We start from the raw sequence: 17,855 nt of genomic DNA, 5'->3' as shown, positions 1-17,855 counted from the left end.
ATCCCCTGCCCGGGAATGTGGGTGCGGGGGGATGGTGGCGCCCAGGAATGGGGGTTCAGGGGCCCCCCGGTGCTCCGGGATGGGCGATCAAAGAGTCCCAGTGCCGGGGGTCCCCCCTCACCTCTCGCCGCCCCCCTCAGGGCCCCAGGAGCGCCCAGAGCCCCAGCACTGGAGCCATCGCGCTGCTCCTCCTCGCTCCCAGTGCGATCCCAGTATGATCCCAGTAGGACTCAGTCAGCCAGGAGCTGCTCCCAGTATGATCCCAGTACAGCCCAGTCACTCCCACTCCTGGCATCCCCCCTAGCCCTCTCTGCGTTCCGAACTGTCCCGGCTCCATCCCCGCCCCTCCCGCGGGCTGCGAGGGCTCCGGCAGCGGGGGGGGAGGAGGAGGAGGAGGAGGAGGAGGAGGGAGGAAGAGGCGGAGCGGCAGCAGGAAGCAGCGGGAGGACGGGACGGGGAACCACATGGCTCCGGCGCTGCCTGAACTCGCAGCACCCCGGGAGCATCGCCCCCCATCCCGCAGGTGCCGGGGAGGGGGAGCTCGCCCCAAATATCCCGGGGGTGCCTGGGCTTGGGGTTTTCTGGGGGGGATGTTTGGAGCTGGCAGGGCTCCAAAGCTGAGCCGCAGATGGCCCTCAGGGGGACATCAGGGGGTCCCCGGGAGGTGTTTTTGGGGGTCCTGGTGTGGGTGGCAGCAGAGCCCCAGCAGGGGGCGGGGGGATGCGGGTCCCCCCGCGGTGGGGGTTGGGCTTCCCGGCCGGGCCCTCCGAGCTCTGCCGGGGACCGGGCAGGAGCGGTGGCACCGGCAGGGGGACACGGGGTTTGGGGAGCCCCGGGAGAGCCGCAGCTTCCCTGAGCAGGAGCCCAGAGAGAGGAGAGCCCCAGAAGGGCAAAGTGGGGACCCCGAGAGGGGGGGACCCCTGGGATTGCTGGGACCCCGGCAGTGGGGGGTTCTGGGGGCTGGAGGGGTGGGATGGCCGGGAAAGGGGCTCAGGGGTGCCAGTGCCAGCAGTGGCTGCTCCCAGTATGAGCCCAGTCACTCCCAGTATGAGCCTGGTCACTTCCACTCACTCTCTGCAGGATCCCTGTCGCTCCCAGTCTCTCCCAGCAGGTCCCCAGTCACTCCCACTTGTCCCCAGCCTGTTCCCAGTTTCCTGAACACATTCCCTGTTGCTCCCATTTTGGTCCTACTCACCACCCATATGGTCTCAGACACTTCCAGGATATCCCAGTTCCCCTGATCATTCTGGTAGTCATTGCCAGGCACTCCCAGTTACCTCAGGGTGGTTCACTTGCCCCCAGTTTTCTCCCAGTTGCTCCCAGTTCCTCTAATTATGACCCCAGTTGGTTCCCAGCCTGGGCCTGCTAGCTCCCAGTAATTCCCAGTCAGGGTGCAATCACACCCACTTTGATCCCAGTCTGATTGTATCCACTCCCAGTCTAATCCCAGTAACTCCCAGTCTGATGCTAGTAGCCCCCAGTGTGATCCCAGTCGCTCCCTTTCAATCCCAGTATGATCCCAGTAAGCTCCAGTTTGATCCCAGTCACATGTCAGCCTCTCCCAGTGTGGTCCCAGTATAATCCCAGTTGCTTCCAGTCTCTCCCAGTATGGTCCCAGCTGCCTTCAGCATGGTTCCAATTGTTTCCTAGATCAACCCAGTCACTCCCAGTATGATGCAATTTGCTCCCAGCGTGCTCCCAGTTGCTCCCAGTCATGCCCAGTATGGGGGATGATGTGCAGGGTGTGTTCCCAGTCGCTCTCAGATTCCCCCAGTATTAGTCCAGTCCCTCCCAGTATGATCCAAAGATGAGCCCAGTGTGCTCCCAGTCCCTGCCAATATGAACCAATTGTGCTCCACATGGTTCCAGTTGCTCTCTTTCACCCTCCCTTTTGTTCCAGTCCCTCCCAGTATCTCCCAGTGTAGCCCAGTTCCCTCCAGCATGTTCCCAGTCACTCCCAGTTCCTTCCAGTCTGATCCCATTTGTTCCCAAGCACTCCCAGTCAGCCTCAGTGTAGTGGCACTCAGTGATGATCCCAGTTGATCCCAGTATTAGCCCAGTTGTTTCCAGTCACCCCCAGCATGTTCCCAGTCCCTCCCAGTCACTCCCAGTTGGGTTTCTGGGGGGATGTTTGCAGAATGGAGCAGTCCAAGACTGAGCTGAAAAGGCCCCTTAGGGGGACACTGGGGTGCCGGTGGCGGCTGCCGGCAGAGGCAGCCTGGAGGAGCAGAGCCCTGTGTCCCCCAGGAGCCCAAAGTGGGGAGCTCAGAGAGGGGGGAGCGCCGCCATGGGCGGGACCCTCAAGAGCCTGGAGAGGGGCAGGGGGGACTCCTTGGAGCCCCAGCAGCCCAGAGCAGGGAATGAGGGGAGAAGGGACCTGGGAGCCCAAACATCCCTGGCATCCCGAAATGGGGGGAGCTTTTGGGATTGCTGGGACTGCCAGCAGCCTGGGGAGGGCAGGCAACGAGGAGAAGGGGGACCCCCAATCCAAGGGTGACTGCCAGCAGCTAGGACAGGGGAGAACCCACAAACACCAGAGGGGAGGGACCAGGGATGGGCAACTCCTGGGAGGCTTTTTCAGGGCGGAATCTTGGTGTTTGGGAGGTTTTTCTGGAGCTCAGATGGCCGGTGACTTGTAGAGATGGACTTGGGCAGAAGGACCTTCAAACTCAACATGCCCATCCCTTGTTTTTCCTAAACCAGGATTTCCCATTGCCAAATCCTGGGAGGCTGCGAGGAAGAGGAAGATGCCCTGGGACACTGATGCAGGTTAGGAAGAAGTCAGTGCCCCTTTCCCCTCTGTGCTGCTCCATCCCCCAGCCCAGCACGGCCCCTGGCTGCAGGACAGCCCTGGGAGGATCTTCTTCCCCTTGCCTGTGGCACGGAGGCAAATACCATCCTGTCCTTGTCCTTCCTCCTCCAGAGCAGGAGCTGAGCATGGAGAGCTGGGAGGACAAATCCCTGCAGCAGAACCTGGAGGAAGAGGCCGTTTTGAGCGGCTCCATGGTGCAGGAACCCAACAGGGAGGAAAAGCCCCGGAGATCCCGCACGAGGAGGGGCTGCAAACGCAGATCACGGGGATCTGAGGGGGAAAGACCCAGCCTGGGCTGGGAAGGCGGCTGGAGATCGAGCCAGAGCTCGGAGCTGGTGCTCCATGAGCAGCTCTGTGATGGGGAGAAGCGCCACACGTGCTTGGAGTGTGGAAAGAACTTCAGGTGGAGCTCCGAGCTGATCGTGCACCAGAGGATCCACACTGGGGAACGGCCCTACCAGTGTGATCAGTGCAGGAAGAGGTTTAAGACCAGCTCCAATCTCCTGCTGCACCAGCGCACGCACACAGAGGAGAGGCCCTTCCGCTGCCCCGACTGCGGGCAGGGCTTCAGGCAGAACTCCCATCTTGTCACTCACCGGCGCATCCACACTGGGGAGAGGCCCTATGATTGTGAGGAGTGTGGGAAGAGCTTCAGCCACAGCTCCACCCTGACCCAGCACCAAAAGATCCACACTGGGGAGAGGCCCTACGAGTGTGATAAATGCAGGAAGGGGTTTAAGACCAGCACAGATCTCCTCAGGCACTATCAGATTCACACAGAGGAGAGGCCCTTCCAATGCCCCGACTGTGGGAAGGGATTCAGGGACAACTCCAACCTCGTTAGGCACCGGCGCATCCACACTGGGGAGAGGCCCTACGAGTGTGACGAGTGTGGGAAGAGCTTCTCCAGCAGCTCTAACTTGACCCGACACCAACGGAGGCACCGGTGAGGGAAGCCCTGCGAGTGCCCTGAGTGTGGGAAGAGCTTCGTGCACTGCTCCAGCTCCATCCCCCACTGGAGGCCTCACGTTGGCCACAGCCCTGGTGTCCCACATTCCCTGTGATCCATGTTGGGAACACATCTGCCTGCTTCTCCTTTTGGTTTGGCCTTAATTTTCTTGTGCCTCATCTTCATCCCTTAAAATCTGCCAAAACAGGGTTAAATGAAGGAATTTGATCCAAAATGTCTAACATCCCATCATTTCACAGGTGTTTTAGAGGGAATTTAGGATTTGGGAACACATTCTGTGTGGAGTGCCCCTGTTGCTAAGAGGCAGGAATTTGATCTCACCCTTCGTGCGTTTCTAAGATCTTCTCCCCTGACCCAAACCCCAACTCCACCCCTGGGATACCCTATAAAAACCCCATGGCCCTGCCTTTGCCCTGTCATTCGGGGTTCAGAAATCGACTCTGGAGCTTTCTGACACCCAGCACTGTCTTGTTTGTCCCCAGCACCAGCAGCTGCCGCCTCCCTGGACACCATGAACTCAGCTGCAGCAATTCTGGAGGATTTGTGGGTTCTGGGAGGATTTTGGACCGTCCACTCCATCTCTTTGCACTCCAAAAGCCAAGAGGGATGGATCTGTCACCTCAAAACCCCTCAAATCCCTCTGTAAACAACTGAATTTTAGCCCATCAAGGTGCCATAGCAGCTCAAATTGCTTGTTCCCTCCTCAAAAATACTCAATCCCAGGCCAAACTCACTCCATTCCACAGCTGCCAGGGTGAGATGGGGTTGGGAGGGGATTGGGAGAAGTGGGATCCCAGTTTGGAGCGGTGGGATGGGGATTGTGTGGGGCTGGCTGGGTGGGATGTATTTGATAGCACATAAAACTTCGAGAGTTACTGATTTCTGTCCTGTTCATTTTCAGTCAATTCTGTTTGCAGAGTGCTGCCTTCTCATCTGAATGAATTCCTTAAAACTCCAATTTTTTGAATAATCTAACCCAAACAATCCGAAAACCAATATCCAAATAAGACCACTCACCCACAGTTAAATTAAAATAATTTTAATATTTTTAGAGTACTTTAGGATATTAATAAAGTTTAATTGTTTGGATAAAATGAATGAGAAATTAAAGTCGTGTTTGGCTTTGTGTTTAGTACATCCCCCTCCTTCCTGCTCTCCCGCCCCTTCCCCGTCGTTCCCCCAATCCCCAATCCCCTCCTCCGTGCTTGGTTTTAGGGGTTCCAAGCACCCCTGCTCCCTTTGGGGTCCCGACCCCCCTTTGGTTGAATTTGGGGCCCCCGCCCCCCTTCTCACCACGCTCCCTGCTCCCCCCGCGGCCGGGTGGGCTCCTAGCACCCCCAGAGCCACCAATGCGGCCCCAGCTGCCCCCGTACGCCCCATACCCATCCCCAGGGCCACCTCCCCCCTCCCCAAATTCTGCTCCTGGACACTGATGAGTCATCAGTGACAAGCACTCTGATTGGCTGGAAATGGCTCCGCGCAGTCTCTGAATGGCTAGCATTCTGAGAGGGGCTGGGTTCTCTCCGCCAGCTGATGAGTCCGAGCAGAGCCGGGCGCTGATTTGCTGAAGGTCGCTGGGCGGGGCCAGAGCATCGACTCTCTGCCCAGCAATTGGATCATCATCAGTGCCACGTGCTCTGATTGGCCAGGATCTTTTTTGGGGTGGGAACGGGAGGAACTGGGCAGCCCCAGGAGCCCCTTGGGTCTGGGGCTTTTGATCCCCCCTCAGCCCTCGGGGCGGCCCTGGGGCCACCCCAACACCCACAAAATGGGGAGGGTCCCTGGGGCCCTTTGGAACCCCCAGGAATGGGCAGGAAGCGGCAGGAGCCGCCCCAAAAAGGGATTAAAGGGTCCAGGCCGGGAATGGGGGAGGCTCTGGGGATGGCTCTGGTCCGGACTGGGGAAGAATGGGATTGAGGGAGGGTCCAATCAGTGGCTAGGGATGGGCTGGGACTGGGGAGGGGTCCGGGATTGTGGGGATGGGTCCGGGATTGTGGGGATGGGTCCACTGTGGGACTGGGGTGGGGTCTCTCCTTGGTATTGGGTCCGGGACTGCATCAGGGTCTCTCCTCGATCCCATTCCTGATCCCGTTCCCAATCCTGATCCCGTTCCTATTCCTGTTTCCAATCCCGACCCCGCCGCTGTTTCCAGGGAATGGCTCCCATCCCAAGCCTGACCCCAAATCCTGGGGTCAAACCCCCCAAATCCTGGGGTTTGAAACATTTGAAGTGTCCAACATCCCCAATTCCTAAAGTCGTGGGCCAAACACCCCCAAATCCCAAATCTTAAGGTGTCAAATGCCCCCAGAAACCAAACTTTGGGGTTCAAACTCTCAATCCCCAACTCATGGAGTTTGAAATATCTGGGGCGCTCAACCCTCCTCATCCCCAAAGTTTGTGGTCAAACTCCCAATCCCCAAACTTCGCGTTCAAAGCCCCCCTGATCCCGAACTCTGAGGTGTCAAATCCCCCTGATCCTCCAACTTTTGGGTTGAACCCCCAAAAATCTTGGGGTCAATCCCCCCAAATCCCAAACTTTGGGGTCAAAACCCGCTGACTGCAGATCTGGGTTTTGAAACATCTGGGGTTTCCAGCTGATCCTAAAGTCTGGGGGTCAAAAACCCCCAAACCCCAAATCTTAGGGTCGAACCCCACCAGTCCCTAAAGTTTGGGATCAAGACCCCGCCCCCCCCCCCCAGTCCCCCACCCACCCCAAACCCACTCTGGGCTAGAGGGGCTCAATGGGGCTTGTTTGGGGTTATTTGGGGATATTTGGGGGTTTATTTGAGGCAGCTCCAGGTGCAAGGTATCCAGAGAGACCCTGGGTACAATGCTGGGAAAAAAAAGGGGGATTGGTGTGGGAATTGGGGGATTCAGGATGGGGAAAGTTCGAGTTTTTGGGATTTTAGGGTATTTCAGGCCGTCTTTTTGTGGGGTTTGGGGGTGTTTTGGTGGAGTTTGGGGTGTTGTGGGTCCCTTTTTGGCGAAGGAGATCTTCCTGGCGCTGCTCTGGGTGATCCTGGAGCCCTGCAGGGTCTCGTGGGCGGTGCCCGCCTGCACCTCGGTGTCCAACCGCACCCAGGCGATGTCGCGGCGCCCGGCACCAGGGCAGCTCCTGGAACCCGGGAACCTGGGATGGGAACGGGGCCAGTAGAGACCCAGACACCTGGGAACGTTCCCCAGACACCCAGGAATGCTTCCCAAAACACCCGGGAATGCTCCCCAGACACCTGGGAATGTTCCCCAGACACCCGGGAATGTTCCCCAAAACACCCGGGAATGTTCCCCCCAAAAAATCCAGGAATGTTCCCCCCCAAATGAAGAAATGTTCCTTGTTGAATAACAGTTCCTCAAAAAAAGTCCAGAAATGCTCTCCAAAAGAAATCCTGAAACATTCCTCCAAAACTCCAGAAATGTTCCCCCCAAACAGAAATATTTCCCAAAGAAATCCAGAAATGTTCCTGCAAAAAATCCTGGAGCATTCCAAAACATGAGGAACTTTCCCCAGAAAATCTAGACATATTCCTCCTCAAAAAATCTAAAACAAACCCTGTTCCCTATCCAGAAATATTCCCAAAAACTACAGAAATGTTCCCAAAAATCAAGAAATTCACCCTCCCCACAAAAAAAATCATGAAACCTTGCTCCAAAAATCCCAACATTCACCCTCAAAAGAAACCAGAACTCCGCCAAAAATCCAGAACTCTCCACCCCAATTCAGAAATTCCCCCCTAGAAAATCCTGAAATTCACCCCCCAAAAAATCCAGAAATTTCCCTCCAAAAAGCCAGAAATTCCCCATCAAACCCCGGAAATTCACCCTCAATAATTCAGACATTTTCCCCCAAATCCCAATACTTTCCCCAAACAATCCAGCCCCAAGCCCCCTCACCCCTCTCACCCCCCAAGCCCCACAATCCCCCAATGCCCAAAGGCCGCCTGGAATCCCCGGAATCCCCGGGATGCCGGGATTGCCCCAGATCGCCCTGGGGGCAGAGCATGGAGAGCATCAGCTCCTGGGGCTCCTCAGGAGCTGGGACAGGAACAGGATGTGCTTCGGGGCTTTGCCCACAGCTGGGCAAACGGGAGAAAAACCCCAACATCAGCAACAGATCTGCCCCAAATCTGACCCAGGCAGGCCCCAAATCTGCCCAAAGTCACTCTGGATACACACCAAACCATCTGCCCAAAATCCCACCAAAATCCTCCATGCTGTGACCCACTGCTGTCTCATCATTTTTAAGGATTTTTCACAGTTCCAAGAAATGATATCTCAGCTCTGGGGGAAGCCTCATCTAAACTGATGGTGTTGTGCCATCTCCTTAAGGAATCAGCTGCAGTCCCAATTATTATCACAGAACCACTCCAACAGTTTGCTGGGTTTAAAGCATCTCTGTGCTGAGGGAATTTTGGAGGAGAAAGCTCTTGGATGGTTCATTAGTCTGTCACCCCCAGACCTTCACTCCTAAGTGCCATTCTCAAGAGCCTTGTTTTAAATTCCATTTAGGGAATTCTCTCCTACTTAGAGCCTGGGTGGTGGCCAAGCCTCAGCTCTGCCTGGACGGGAATTTGCCAACAGACCCAGATGTCTTCTGCACCAAAACTAGATTTGAGTTGCTTTGACTGGGCAATCTGACCCTCTAGACATGACAGTTGGACTATTTTTAAAGGGAGCTTGGGAATTATTATCTGGAAATAATTATCCAATTCCACCCTGAATGGAGGTTTATCAGCTGTTTGCAGACTCTGGGATGATGGCACATTATTTCAGAGATTGCTATTTACCTAATTCCACCTATGTTGTTAGTTTTGTCTGTGTTTTGAAGTACTCCTGATTGTTATATCCAAATTATTCCTAATTGCTGTAAGGTTCTTGTCCACTGCATGTCTTATTTTACAATGAATTTGCTTCATACTCATAACAAAAGACATGAATCTCATTCTTAAAAAACAAAAAAGAAGAGGAATGAACACCTTAAGAACTTTCAAGAAATGCAAAATGTACATGAGAAATTTGGATCATCACCTCTAAATCCCAACTGAGTGTACCACAGTGAAGCCCAATTGATTCTTTACCTTCAGGAGAAGATGTGCCTGTGTTTTATCATCAGCAGCTCAAAGCAGTCACCTGTTCATTCCATCAGACACTGATCAGCTCTGAAAAAATGAAGCCCAGTGAAAAGAGAAATAACCTCATCACCTTGCAGCGTCTGTGGCCAGAGCAGGAGCAGGAGGAGGACTGCCAAGACAGTCTGGAAACTGACAGAGGCAATTTGCCAACAAAAGCCTCAGGGTATCCTCATGGTACAGTGCTCCTACTGCCCTTCTTCAGTTATTCCCTGTTCCAGCTCCCAGCAGGACATTCAGGGATGCCAAAGATCAACATTTCCAACTAATGGACTTTCTTACTTCTCAACTAATTGGAAACAGTGGTCATTTCTTTCCATTTCCCTAAGAGATACTGGATATTATTCCTTTGTTTTCTCATGCTGCAAAACCTGTGTCAATGACTTGATGGAATTTGGTAAGTTTTGTTGATTGTAATTGCTCTTTTATCTATCTTATCCCATATCTAATAGATAACCAGTGACAACCTTGATGAGATAATACCCTCACAAGAGTGAGCAGTTTCAACATCAGAACATAGGAGCCTTTTTTAAATGAACAAAAAGGGGGAGATGCCATAGACAGGTAGAACAATGATAAAAGAAAGGCCTTATGAAATCAGGCCTTGCTCTGCTCTATTAATAGCTGGCCTGTCATCTCCTCTGAGTGCAGCTGAGCAGTTACAAGTTCCCATGTGAAGCTATTTTGAGAGTGAGACTTTGTGAACAATCTGTTCTGAGGGTGAAAAACAAATGCACCTGCAACAACAAGGGATTTGTCCCATGAGAATCAGTGAAGAGAACAGGTAAATGATACAATAGAGAGATTTGATGCACTAGTAAAATCTATTTTAGTAACCAATATTAGAAAAACTGGCAAGAAATCTATTAACTAACTAAAGTTGCACTAAAAGTCTGTCAAACCATGTAAAACGAGTTTTGTGAATAAAAATTAAGAGTTCTTCTTCATCCCAGGTGGGTCTTATGGGATTTCAGTTCCCCCCCTTCTTTCGGACTTTGGTTTCCCCCTTCTGTGAGGCTTTGGCTTCCTTCTTCTCTGGTGCTTTGGTTGTTTTCTCTGTGGCTTTCTTTTCCTTCTTCTCAGGACATCTGGTTTCATTTTTTGAGATTTTGGTTTCATTCTTCTGAGGGGGTTTGCTTTTCCCCTTGTCTGGTTTTGGATGTTGCTTCCCCACAGATACTCCCTTCTGTCCCTTCTTCCACCTCTCTTCCTGGCCAGAGAAGGTGGAGGAGCACTGCTGGCTCTGTCCTGGCTGCAGCACACCTGAGAGTGGCAGGATACTGAAAGCCTGGATGGAAGACAGGAGAGATTGAGGTGTTGAGTATGGAAATGGATGCAGAAGAGCATCTTGGAGCAAAGTGCAGCTGTACCTGGAGGGGCCTATTCCCCAAACACTGCCAGAATCACCCTCACCTCATCCTGCATCCATGCCACTGACCAGTGCAGGGACCATGGCAAAAATCTTCTCCCATACCCACGGGTCAATGCCTTAATTAGCACATTACATGAAAGGGAACTGGGATGTCTCCTGGCAGGAGACATCCTCTCTGATGTACAACTTGCCTTTAAAAAGTTTAAAAACTTCCTGCTTTTAGAGAAGGAGGAGACTCAGAGTGAGAGCTCTTGGAGCTGAGGGAAGGACTCCAGCCCAGCTCATTTGACTCCTGAGGCTCTTCCCCTCTCTCTCTGATTTAAATGCTGCTTTCCCAAGGTGCTACAGCAAAAGCTCCTGCAAAAATTTCCTGTGGACCACCTGAGGAGTTCCAGGGGGAGCAGTGCCCTCCACAGGTGCTGCACAGCATCCTTGGGCAGCCCCACAACGTGTCCTGCATGGCCTCTCCAACAAGCAGCTGCTTCAGCAGCACTTTGGGATGGCCTGGAGGGATGGGAGGCCCCTCTGTGGCCAATGCTGAGGGCCCCCAGTGGCACTGGGAGCTCCAGCCCTGCTGGCCACACTGACAATGGACAAGTGAGACACATTCCCTCTTGCCTTCTCCGCTTCCAGGGGAGAGTGTGCGCTACGTCCAGGGAGCACCTGAACCCCTCCAAGCCTCGTGGGAGGTGAGGGTTTTCAGCAGTTTGTGCTGGCACCTGAAAAACAAGCCATTTTCTGTGCTGGCAGGAAGAGACAGCCACTCTGCAAAGTCTCTGTCTGTAAGAGAGCTTCAGGGCCAGCAGTGCAATGGCAGCTCTGGGCTGAAAGCAGAGCCCTGCACACAGGGAGTCTGGCTGGCTTGGCAAGAGGCTCCATGGAGATCAGGACTCATCCCAGCTTGCTCTGGGAAGGAAGCTGCAGGTCTGACCATGATGATGCAGATAAAAGCCTCATCTTACATTGGGAAGGAAAAAAAGGCAAAAAATCCCACACTCAGCACAGGCCTATAGGATCTGAGTCAGCTTCTCCAAGGAAAACTCTCCTATTTCTCCCTCCCACTCACCCCATGTCCAGCCACTGGCCCTGCTGCCCAGCCCACTGCCCGGGCTCAGGACAGCAGGGCAGCAAAAAGGGAGGTCAGCACGAGCATGACTTGGTGCTGGCAGGCTGGGGAGGCAACACAAGCACTGGATGTACAACAAAATCTACCTCTGCTCCTGAAGAGTGGCTAAAATCCTGCGCCTCTTTCAGGGCTCCGGCTGGCTCCTCCTCCTTTCTGATCTTGAAGTGCCTCCATTGAGTTGCCGGGGAAGCCAAAGTGCTCCTTTTTTCTTTTGGTGGATGGGGTTTGAATTTTGGTGGGTAAAGCTCGTCTCTGGAAAATAAGATAACTGTGAACAGGGACCTGCAGTGGGAGGGAGGGACACCTGCACCAGCAGCTCCTGGCCAGGATGCAGCCCCTGGCTGGGTGCTGGCCAGGTTGAACTAAAAAATGCTTTGATCCAGCCCTTCCCAATCCAGCCTGGAGCAGCTCTGTTCTGAAGGCAGCCCAGGGATGGCACTGAGGTGCTGCAGCAGCTGCAACTGCTTGCACTGAGCAACTACAGAGGACAGGCATGAACACCTTGTGGGGATGCCAAAAGCACAGTGGGAGAGGAAAAGACAGAGAAGGCAGCAAAAAGGTGAGATCTGAGGCACCCAGGGGCAGACCCAGCCAGTGCCTAGCAAGCAACGCCCCCCCAGGGCCCAAGGCCAGAAACTCTGCAGCTCCAGCAGGGATTTATGAGCAATGTTCCCCTGACACTGCTGGGGGGTTGGTTGACATTTTCTAACAATCCCAGGAGACTCAGCTCACATTCCCCATCCATCCATCCATACATACTCAGGCTGTGGTGCTGGGATCCTGCCAAGCTCTGTCACCCTTGGCCTTGGGGAGGTTTCTGCCGGCCGTCCTGAGCTCCGTAATTGTGCTCTCTGTGCCAGGAAGCAAGCAAGAAAGATTTTAAAAAAACCAAAACAAACTACAACAGGGAAATCTAAAAAACCTTCAACAGCTCAACCCTGCTCAAGTCATTTCTTTAGGGACACCTACCACTCTCCAGCTGAAATGCTGGGCTTTTGGGGAAAAAGAAAATTACATGTTCACCTCCAAACGGAAAAGGATTAAGGTAAGAGAACCTTTCAAACTACAAATTACCGGCCCAAAGCTAAAAGCTCTGCAAGAAATCTCTAATTAAGACCAGGCTGACAGTTCAACAACTGCTTCTTCTGGTAGAGAGAAACCCTCCTCTTTAAGGGAAGCAGCCTCAGAGTTGAAAGCAACTGTTTTGTCAGACTTCAGGCTCCCTGGCACAGCCTGCACTGCCTGTTCTTCCTGTTCACTGATTTACAGGCAGTGCCACAATGGCCCAGGTTCAGATGTTTGGTGCCATCCAGGGAATTTGGCATCGTCATTTCCATATGCCTTAATATAAGTTTCAATCCTTGCAACCACTCTTCAAATGACAGCTTTCCTTTCTTTTACAGAAAGCTCAAGGCTCCCAGAAGTCTTCTGACATCCTCTTTTGTACTCAGAGAGATGACATTTTAATCCAGATGTTTCCAAAGTTAACAGCATTTTAAAGAATAATGAATTAAACTGACCCTGGATTCCAGCTGTGCCCAACTCCATTCTGTGTCAGACACTGAGATTCCCACCTCGAAGGCACGAGCTGTTTGTGCCACCCATCTCTCCTGTCCTTCCCACAGCAGCCTGTGCCTGTTTTCCCTGGCAGAATCCCTGTGCCCTGTGCCCCCTGCCAGGAGCAGTTGCACTCAGGCACACAGCTCCCTGTGCCCTCACCCGTGGGTTTCTCTCATCCCCGAACACGCCGATGAGAACATTGGTGCGATGCTCGCCCGGCGCCTGCACTTCCACCACAACGGGGATCTCTGCTGTGCTCTGGGGCTGGACAATCCCACAGGGCTTGGGGCTGGAGTAGAACACAGCAGAGTCCTCCTTGCGTTTCTGGAAGGGACAGAATGAAATGCAGCTTCAGAGGCACCTCTGAAGAAACTTCAGACTCCTTAACATCCACCGCACCAGCAACTTACACACACGTTTAAAACTGCCCAGGACAAAGGTAAAAGGCACAAACAAGATGCAAGAATTGGAGGCTCAGCACTCCCAGGGGATCCTGCAAGGAGGCTGCCAGCACAGGCATTGCTGTCTGTGGATGCAGCAGCTTTTCACAACCCTCTATGATCTCCCACAAGAAAACACCCTGAAGACTGGAACATCAACTGTTTCCTCAGGAGCTTCAACTGCCTCCTCAAGTTTACATTCAGGCAGGATCCTGTTCTCAGCAGATCTTTAAGATGAATAGAAATTAACAAGGTTTTATCCAAAGCCTTTTTTCCCCTAATAATCTCCTCAACTATATTTTTCAGGAGGAGGTGGATGTGATGCCAAACCTGGGGAATAAGCCCGTAGCAGCCTGGAAGGTGGCTGGGATTCCTAATCAAGAGCATTTTCTCATACGGCACATTCAGCTGGCACTCATCGTACTGGAGCACATGGGTGGACACTTGGAGCTCAGGAACGAGACATCTGGGCAAAGAGATGACCCCAGGGGAATCAGAGGTACTGAGAGAATAGAGAACATTTACCCCCAAAGATTGGGAAATGGAGCAGAACACATTGGTCACTGTCAAATGGACATTTAACAGCCCTACAGGGATAAATTGCCTTCTACCTCTTCCCACTCCAACAGGTCTTGTCAAGGAGGGCCAAACCCTGAGAGGCAGCACCCAGAGGCTGCCAAGTGCCCCAGACAGAGCACTTGGTGCCACAGCTGCCTCAGCCCCTCCTTCACCCAAGGAGCCTTGCAAGGACTCCTGTCCCAGTCCCAGTGATCCATGAGCTCTTGGGGAGCCTTCCCAACAAGGATCAGGGCTCACTAAGGCTCAAGGAACACACAGCTCCAGTGGCTCAGTACAAATGACTCCCTTCTCTCCCATGGTGCTGCTGCCCTGCCTGAGAACTCAGCTCTTTGCCCCAGCCCTGGAGGGCACAGACACCAGCTGCCCTCCAGAGTGGCTGATCACCCCCTCCCAGGCCCTGCAGCTCCCTCGCTCCTTCACTGCCCAGCTCCAGGCACTGACTGGCCCCAGCTCCACCTGCTGTACACAATGGCAGCCCAGGCACTGACTGCATGGCTCTGCCTGGCACAGGGAACAGCACCAGGGAGCTGCAGCCCTCTGGGCATTCAGCTGGCACCCACAGCAGCACAGCAGGATGCAATTCTGCTGCAGCAACAACCACTTTTGGTCTCAACTCTGAGAACATTCAAGCTCCAAATGGCAAGCAGAGGGAAGTAGAAAAACTGCAGCTGACCTGCCACATCCAGGGCTGCTTTCCCCTCCTAAGACCTTACCCTCACCACTTGCTGGGAGCCACTTGCCCCCTGCCATGTGCCCTCATGAACAGAAGCAGACCCTGACTCTCAGCAGGCTGCTTGCTGTGGCCCAAAACAATGCACGCTGCTCACAACCAGCACAACTCCACCTCCTGCAGCAAGAAGGAGAGGAGGCCCTCGGGAAATTTGTCCCACCTCAAACACCAAAACCCAGGCCCATCAATGATATCATCCCTGCTCCCTTTAGATGAGGGCCCAGGGCCGTGCTGGGCTGTGAGCAGGGCTGCTTTTCACCACAGGCTGCTGTCCAAGCCCTGCTGTTCTCATGTCCAGCTGGCACAACATAAGGCCATTGAGCAGCACTTCTCCTGGGCAGCTGCAGCTAGCAAAGCCTGTGCAAGGCAGTGCCTGGGAGGGCCAGCAAGGGCTGGTACCTGGCTGTGATGATCAGTGTTGCCACTCCCTTGCCTATACCCTCCAGATCCACCAGCATCCTCCTGTAGAACTCCATCACTGTGTTGGAACACAGGGTCACCTGGTGCAAGAGAAGAACAGGAAATTCTTCTTTACCAGAGCTCATTACCCATGTGTGATATCCTCCAGTTCTTGAGGGAGGATTTGGCCACAATTCTTCTGCTGCTCCATGTGTAGAGCACAGTCTCAGAGGAACAAAAGCCTTCTGCCAATACCAGATTTGTTAAACACACCTTGCTATCAGGACACACGTATGCTACATTAAAACATCAGACTAAAGCTCTCTGCACCACTGCATTCAAATGAAGGGGCCAATTTCTCATCTGACTACAATGACATCCATGCAGAGGAAATCTGACTTGAACACAATGATTCCAGCTTCACAGCAGGAAGCTGAGGGCAAAGGGTGGCTCAGCAGGTGCTGGGCACTTCATGGCTGCAGAGTATTTTGTCCCCCCTAGAGATTCCTGCAGTGAACACAAATCATTCTGCTCCCCAGGAGGGGGAAATGAGACCAAGAAGAAAAGATAACTGCTTTATACAATGACATCTCTCTAACAGCCACCTTCTGCCCTCATCCTTGCTCTGCCCACTTGCAATCAAATCAATTGCTCTCAAAAACACACGAATGGCTTCAGGCCTTGACCATAAGGTATGTGACCTCAGCAGATGATTTTGGAAACTAAACAGTGCTCCTAGACGAACATCCCGAGTAAGGCAGCTAGCAGAGGCCTCCCAGCAGTGCAGATCTCTCACTCCCAGCATGCTCAAAGCTGGCACCAGAGCTGAAGCCTTCCCACACTCCAGTGCAGCTTCAGCCCTGCTGCTGCAGCGTCTGTGGCTGGACTCTTGCCGTACCTCGATGTCCTGGTGTCCCTGGGGGAGGATGGTCCCTTGGCTGGGATTGATGCTGAACTCCCTGGGCTCCACATAGAAATGGATTCCCTTCCTCCAGGCTGGGTCGCTGTCCCTGCGGATCTGATCCACACTGTCCACAGCTGGCTGCGTGCCATCGTCCGACATGCGGAGCTGGAACCTCAGGGGAACCGGGGAGCTGTTGGTCAGGCGACAGCGCTGGGTGTAGGGAAAGCCTGGCAAAGGACACAAATATCCTGTCAGGCACCCACTATGGCATGATCCTGGGGTGAATATCCTGCCAGGATGAAAGTGGGATTGGAGTTCAGCTCTTTATTATCTGAACTACAGCTCACCAAGAAGCTGCGTGAGGAATTAATCGTCACTTAGTTCCCTCTGACACAGATTCCAGACTGCAGCCCTGAAAATGCCCACTCCTAGCCCTGCACAACACTGCAAGCTTCTCTCTTTGGCATGGGGAGGAGCTCCCTCACCTGCCCCAAACCAGCACCACTTATCTCTTCAGTGATGAGTGTGCACCCAGACACAGCATTTACTCTGAGAATTCAAACTGGAAAATTCCCTGGGAAGCCTGCCAACTTTCCCAACCTTTTCAAGATATATAAACAGTGAGTTGTCATTGAGAAGAAGGCACAGAAAAGAAAGTGAGGGTGGAATCAGGAACTAGAACGTGAGGCAAAGCACCCTAAAGCAACTTCTCTCTGCAGGACCTTTAAGGCATCTCTTAGTTTGGGCCAAACAGACTGAGCACATGACAGCTCAGAGCCCACTCAACTGGGGGCACACTCAAGCCTTGCTTTGAGATTAGCAATGAGGAACCAGGTCCCACCTCACCCAACAAACGGGGACATCACACCCATGCTGCTCACTGGGATTGCTGCCTGCAAGGGTTGAGCCCACTTTAGCTCTGGGATTTGCTTTCCATCCTGCAAAGCCAGAGATACAGCCACTGATGGTGGGCATGTCCTGCAGAGCCCGCAGAGCAGCCACAACCTGCTCTGCAGTGCACATCTGGCTGGGCTGGCCAGCTCTGAGGGGAGGAGACTTCTCCCCAGGCCTGCTCACCAAGACTCACTGGAACACAGATGGGCAGAAAAAACAACTGCAGCTGCAGCCCAGAGCTGTTCTGTGCCCATCCAAGTGACCACTGCCAGCTCCAGCACTGACTCCAGCAGGGAGGCAAGAGAGGCACAAAAGGACAAACCCAGATGTCAAAACCTCAAATGAGACTGAGCTCAGCACATGCACACAACAGCCAACAGTTACAAAGAAGCAAAGATACAACAGCTGCCTTCAGCTGGAGAGACCTTAGGAATGAAATCGGATTCGGCAGGATCAATCTCCTGGTAGAGAACCATATTTCCATCTATTGCCTTTCTTATTTCATTTCCTCAAAAGGCAACTTGACAAGTGCCCCCGTGCTGATGCAGGCTGGGGAAGAAGCAGCTCAGCAAAGGCAATGAGTTTCCTTCAAAAGCTCATCAACTTCATTGTTCTGGGTTTGGGCTTGGCAGTGAATGTTGTCCTTGGTCTGGGAAGGGGCAGAGGGGTTTTGGGGGGTTTTGGCCCTGGGGCTGGGCTTTTCCCTTCGGGGTTTTTGGGACTTGTGGCGTGATGCCGTGGGCGGCTGTGCAGTCGGAGCTGAGCTTGGGCAGGGAGCGGAGCTTCCCTTCCTCCCGCTCGGGGACCAAAGCTCGGCCGCTGCTGCTGCGGGAGGTTGTGTGCTTGGCCCCGGGACTGCCCTGGCTGCAGCTCAGCGCTGGCATCGACCCGGCCTACCTGCCCCGCTCCTGCCTGCTGCTGCTCCGCACTGCCGACAGCCCCC

At 53.5% G+C, this 17,855-nt stretch overlaps 2 protein-coding genes across 2 annotated transcripts in view; one reads left to right on the top strand and one right to left on the bottom strand.

Annotated features, from left to right (window-relative positions):
- The window catches only part of LOC311165919 (uncharacterized protein), a 465,566-nt gene extending 461,632 nt beyond the window's left edge, over positions 1–3,934 (top strand). Inside the window, exon 3 of the mRNA XM_084227408.1 lies at positions 2,924–3,934. Within this exon, the coding sequence (XP_084083534.1) occupies positions 2,924–3,762 (839 nt within the window). The 3' untranslated portion in view covers positions 3,763–3,934. The remainder of the gene's footprint in view (positions 1–2,923) is intronic.
- A 3,856-nt stretch (positions 3,935–7,790) lies between these two features.
- LOC311165935 (hydrocephalus-inducing protein-like) lies at positions 7,791–17,388 on the bottom strand (the record flags this gene model as incomplete). The annotated part of the gene is made up of 10 exons (XM_084227420.1): positions 7,791–7,855; positions 8,982–8,991; positions 10,083–10,196; positions 11,493–11,658; positions 12,166–12,257; positions 13,126–13,290; positions 13,737–13,872; positions 15,115–15,215; positions 16,013–16,245; positions 17,313–17,388. 10 exons carry the CDS (start codon positions 17,386–17,388, stop codon positions 7,791–7,793), a joined length of 1,158 nt encoding a protein of 385 aa, XP_084083546.1.
- Positions 17,389–17,855: the final 467 nt, after the last annotated feature.

This window comes from Fringilla coelebs (genome assembly GCF_963513975.1).
Source record: "Fringilla coelebs genome assembly, contig: SCAFFOLD_33, whole genome shotgun sequence".
Taxonomy (NCBI): Eukaryota; Metazoa; Chordata; class Aves; order Passeriformes; family Fringillidae; genus Fringilla; species Fringilla coelebs.
Note: the sequence above shows the minus strand (reverse complement) of the source record. Positions and strands in the feature narration are given on the sequence as shown.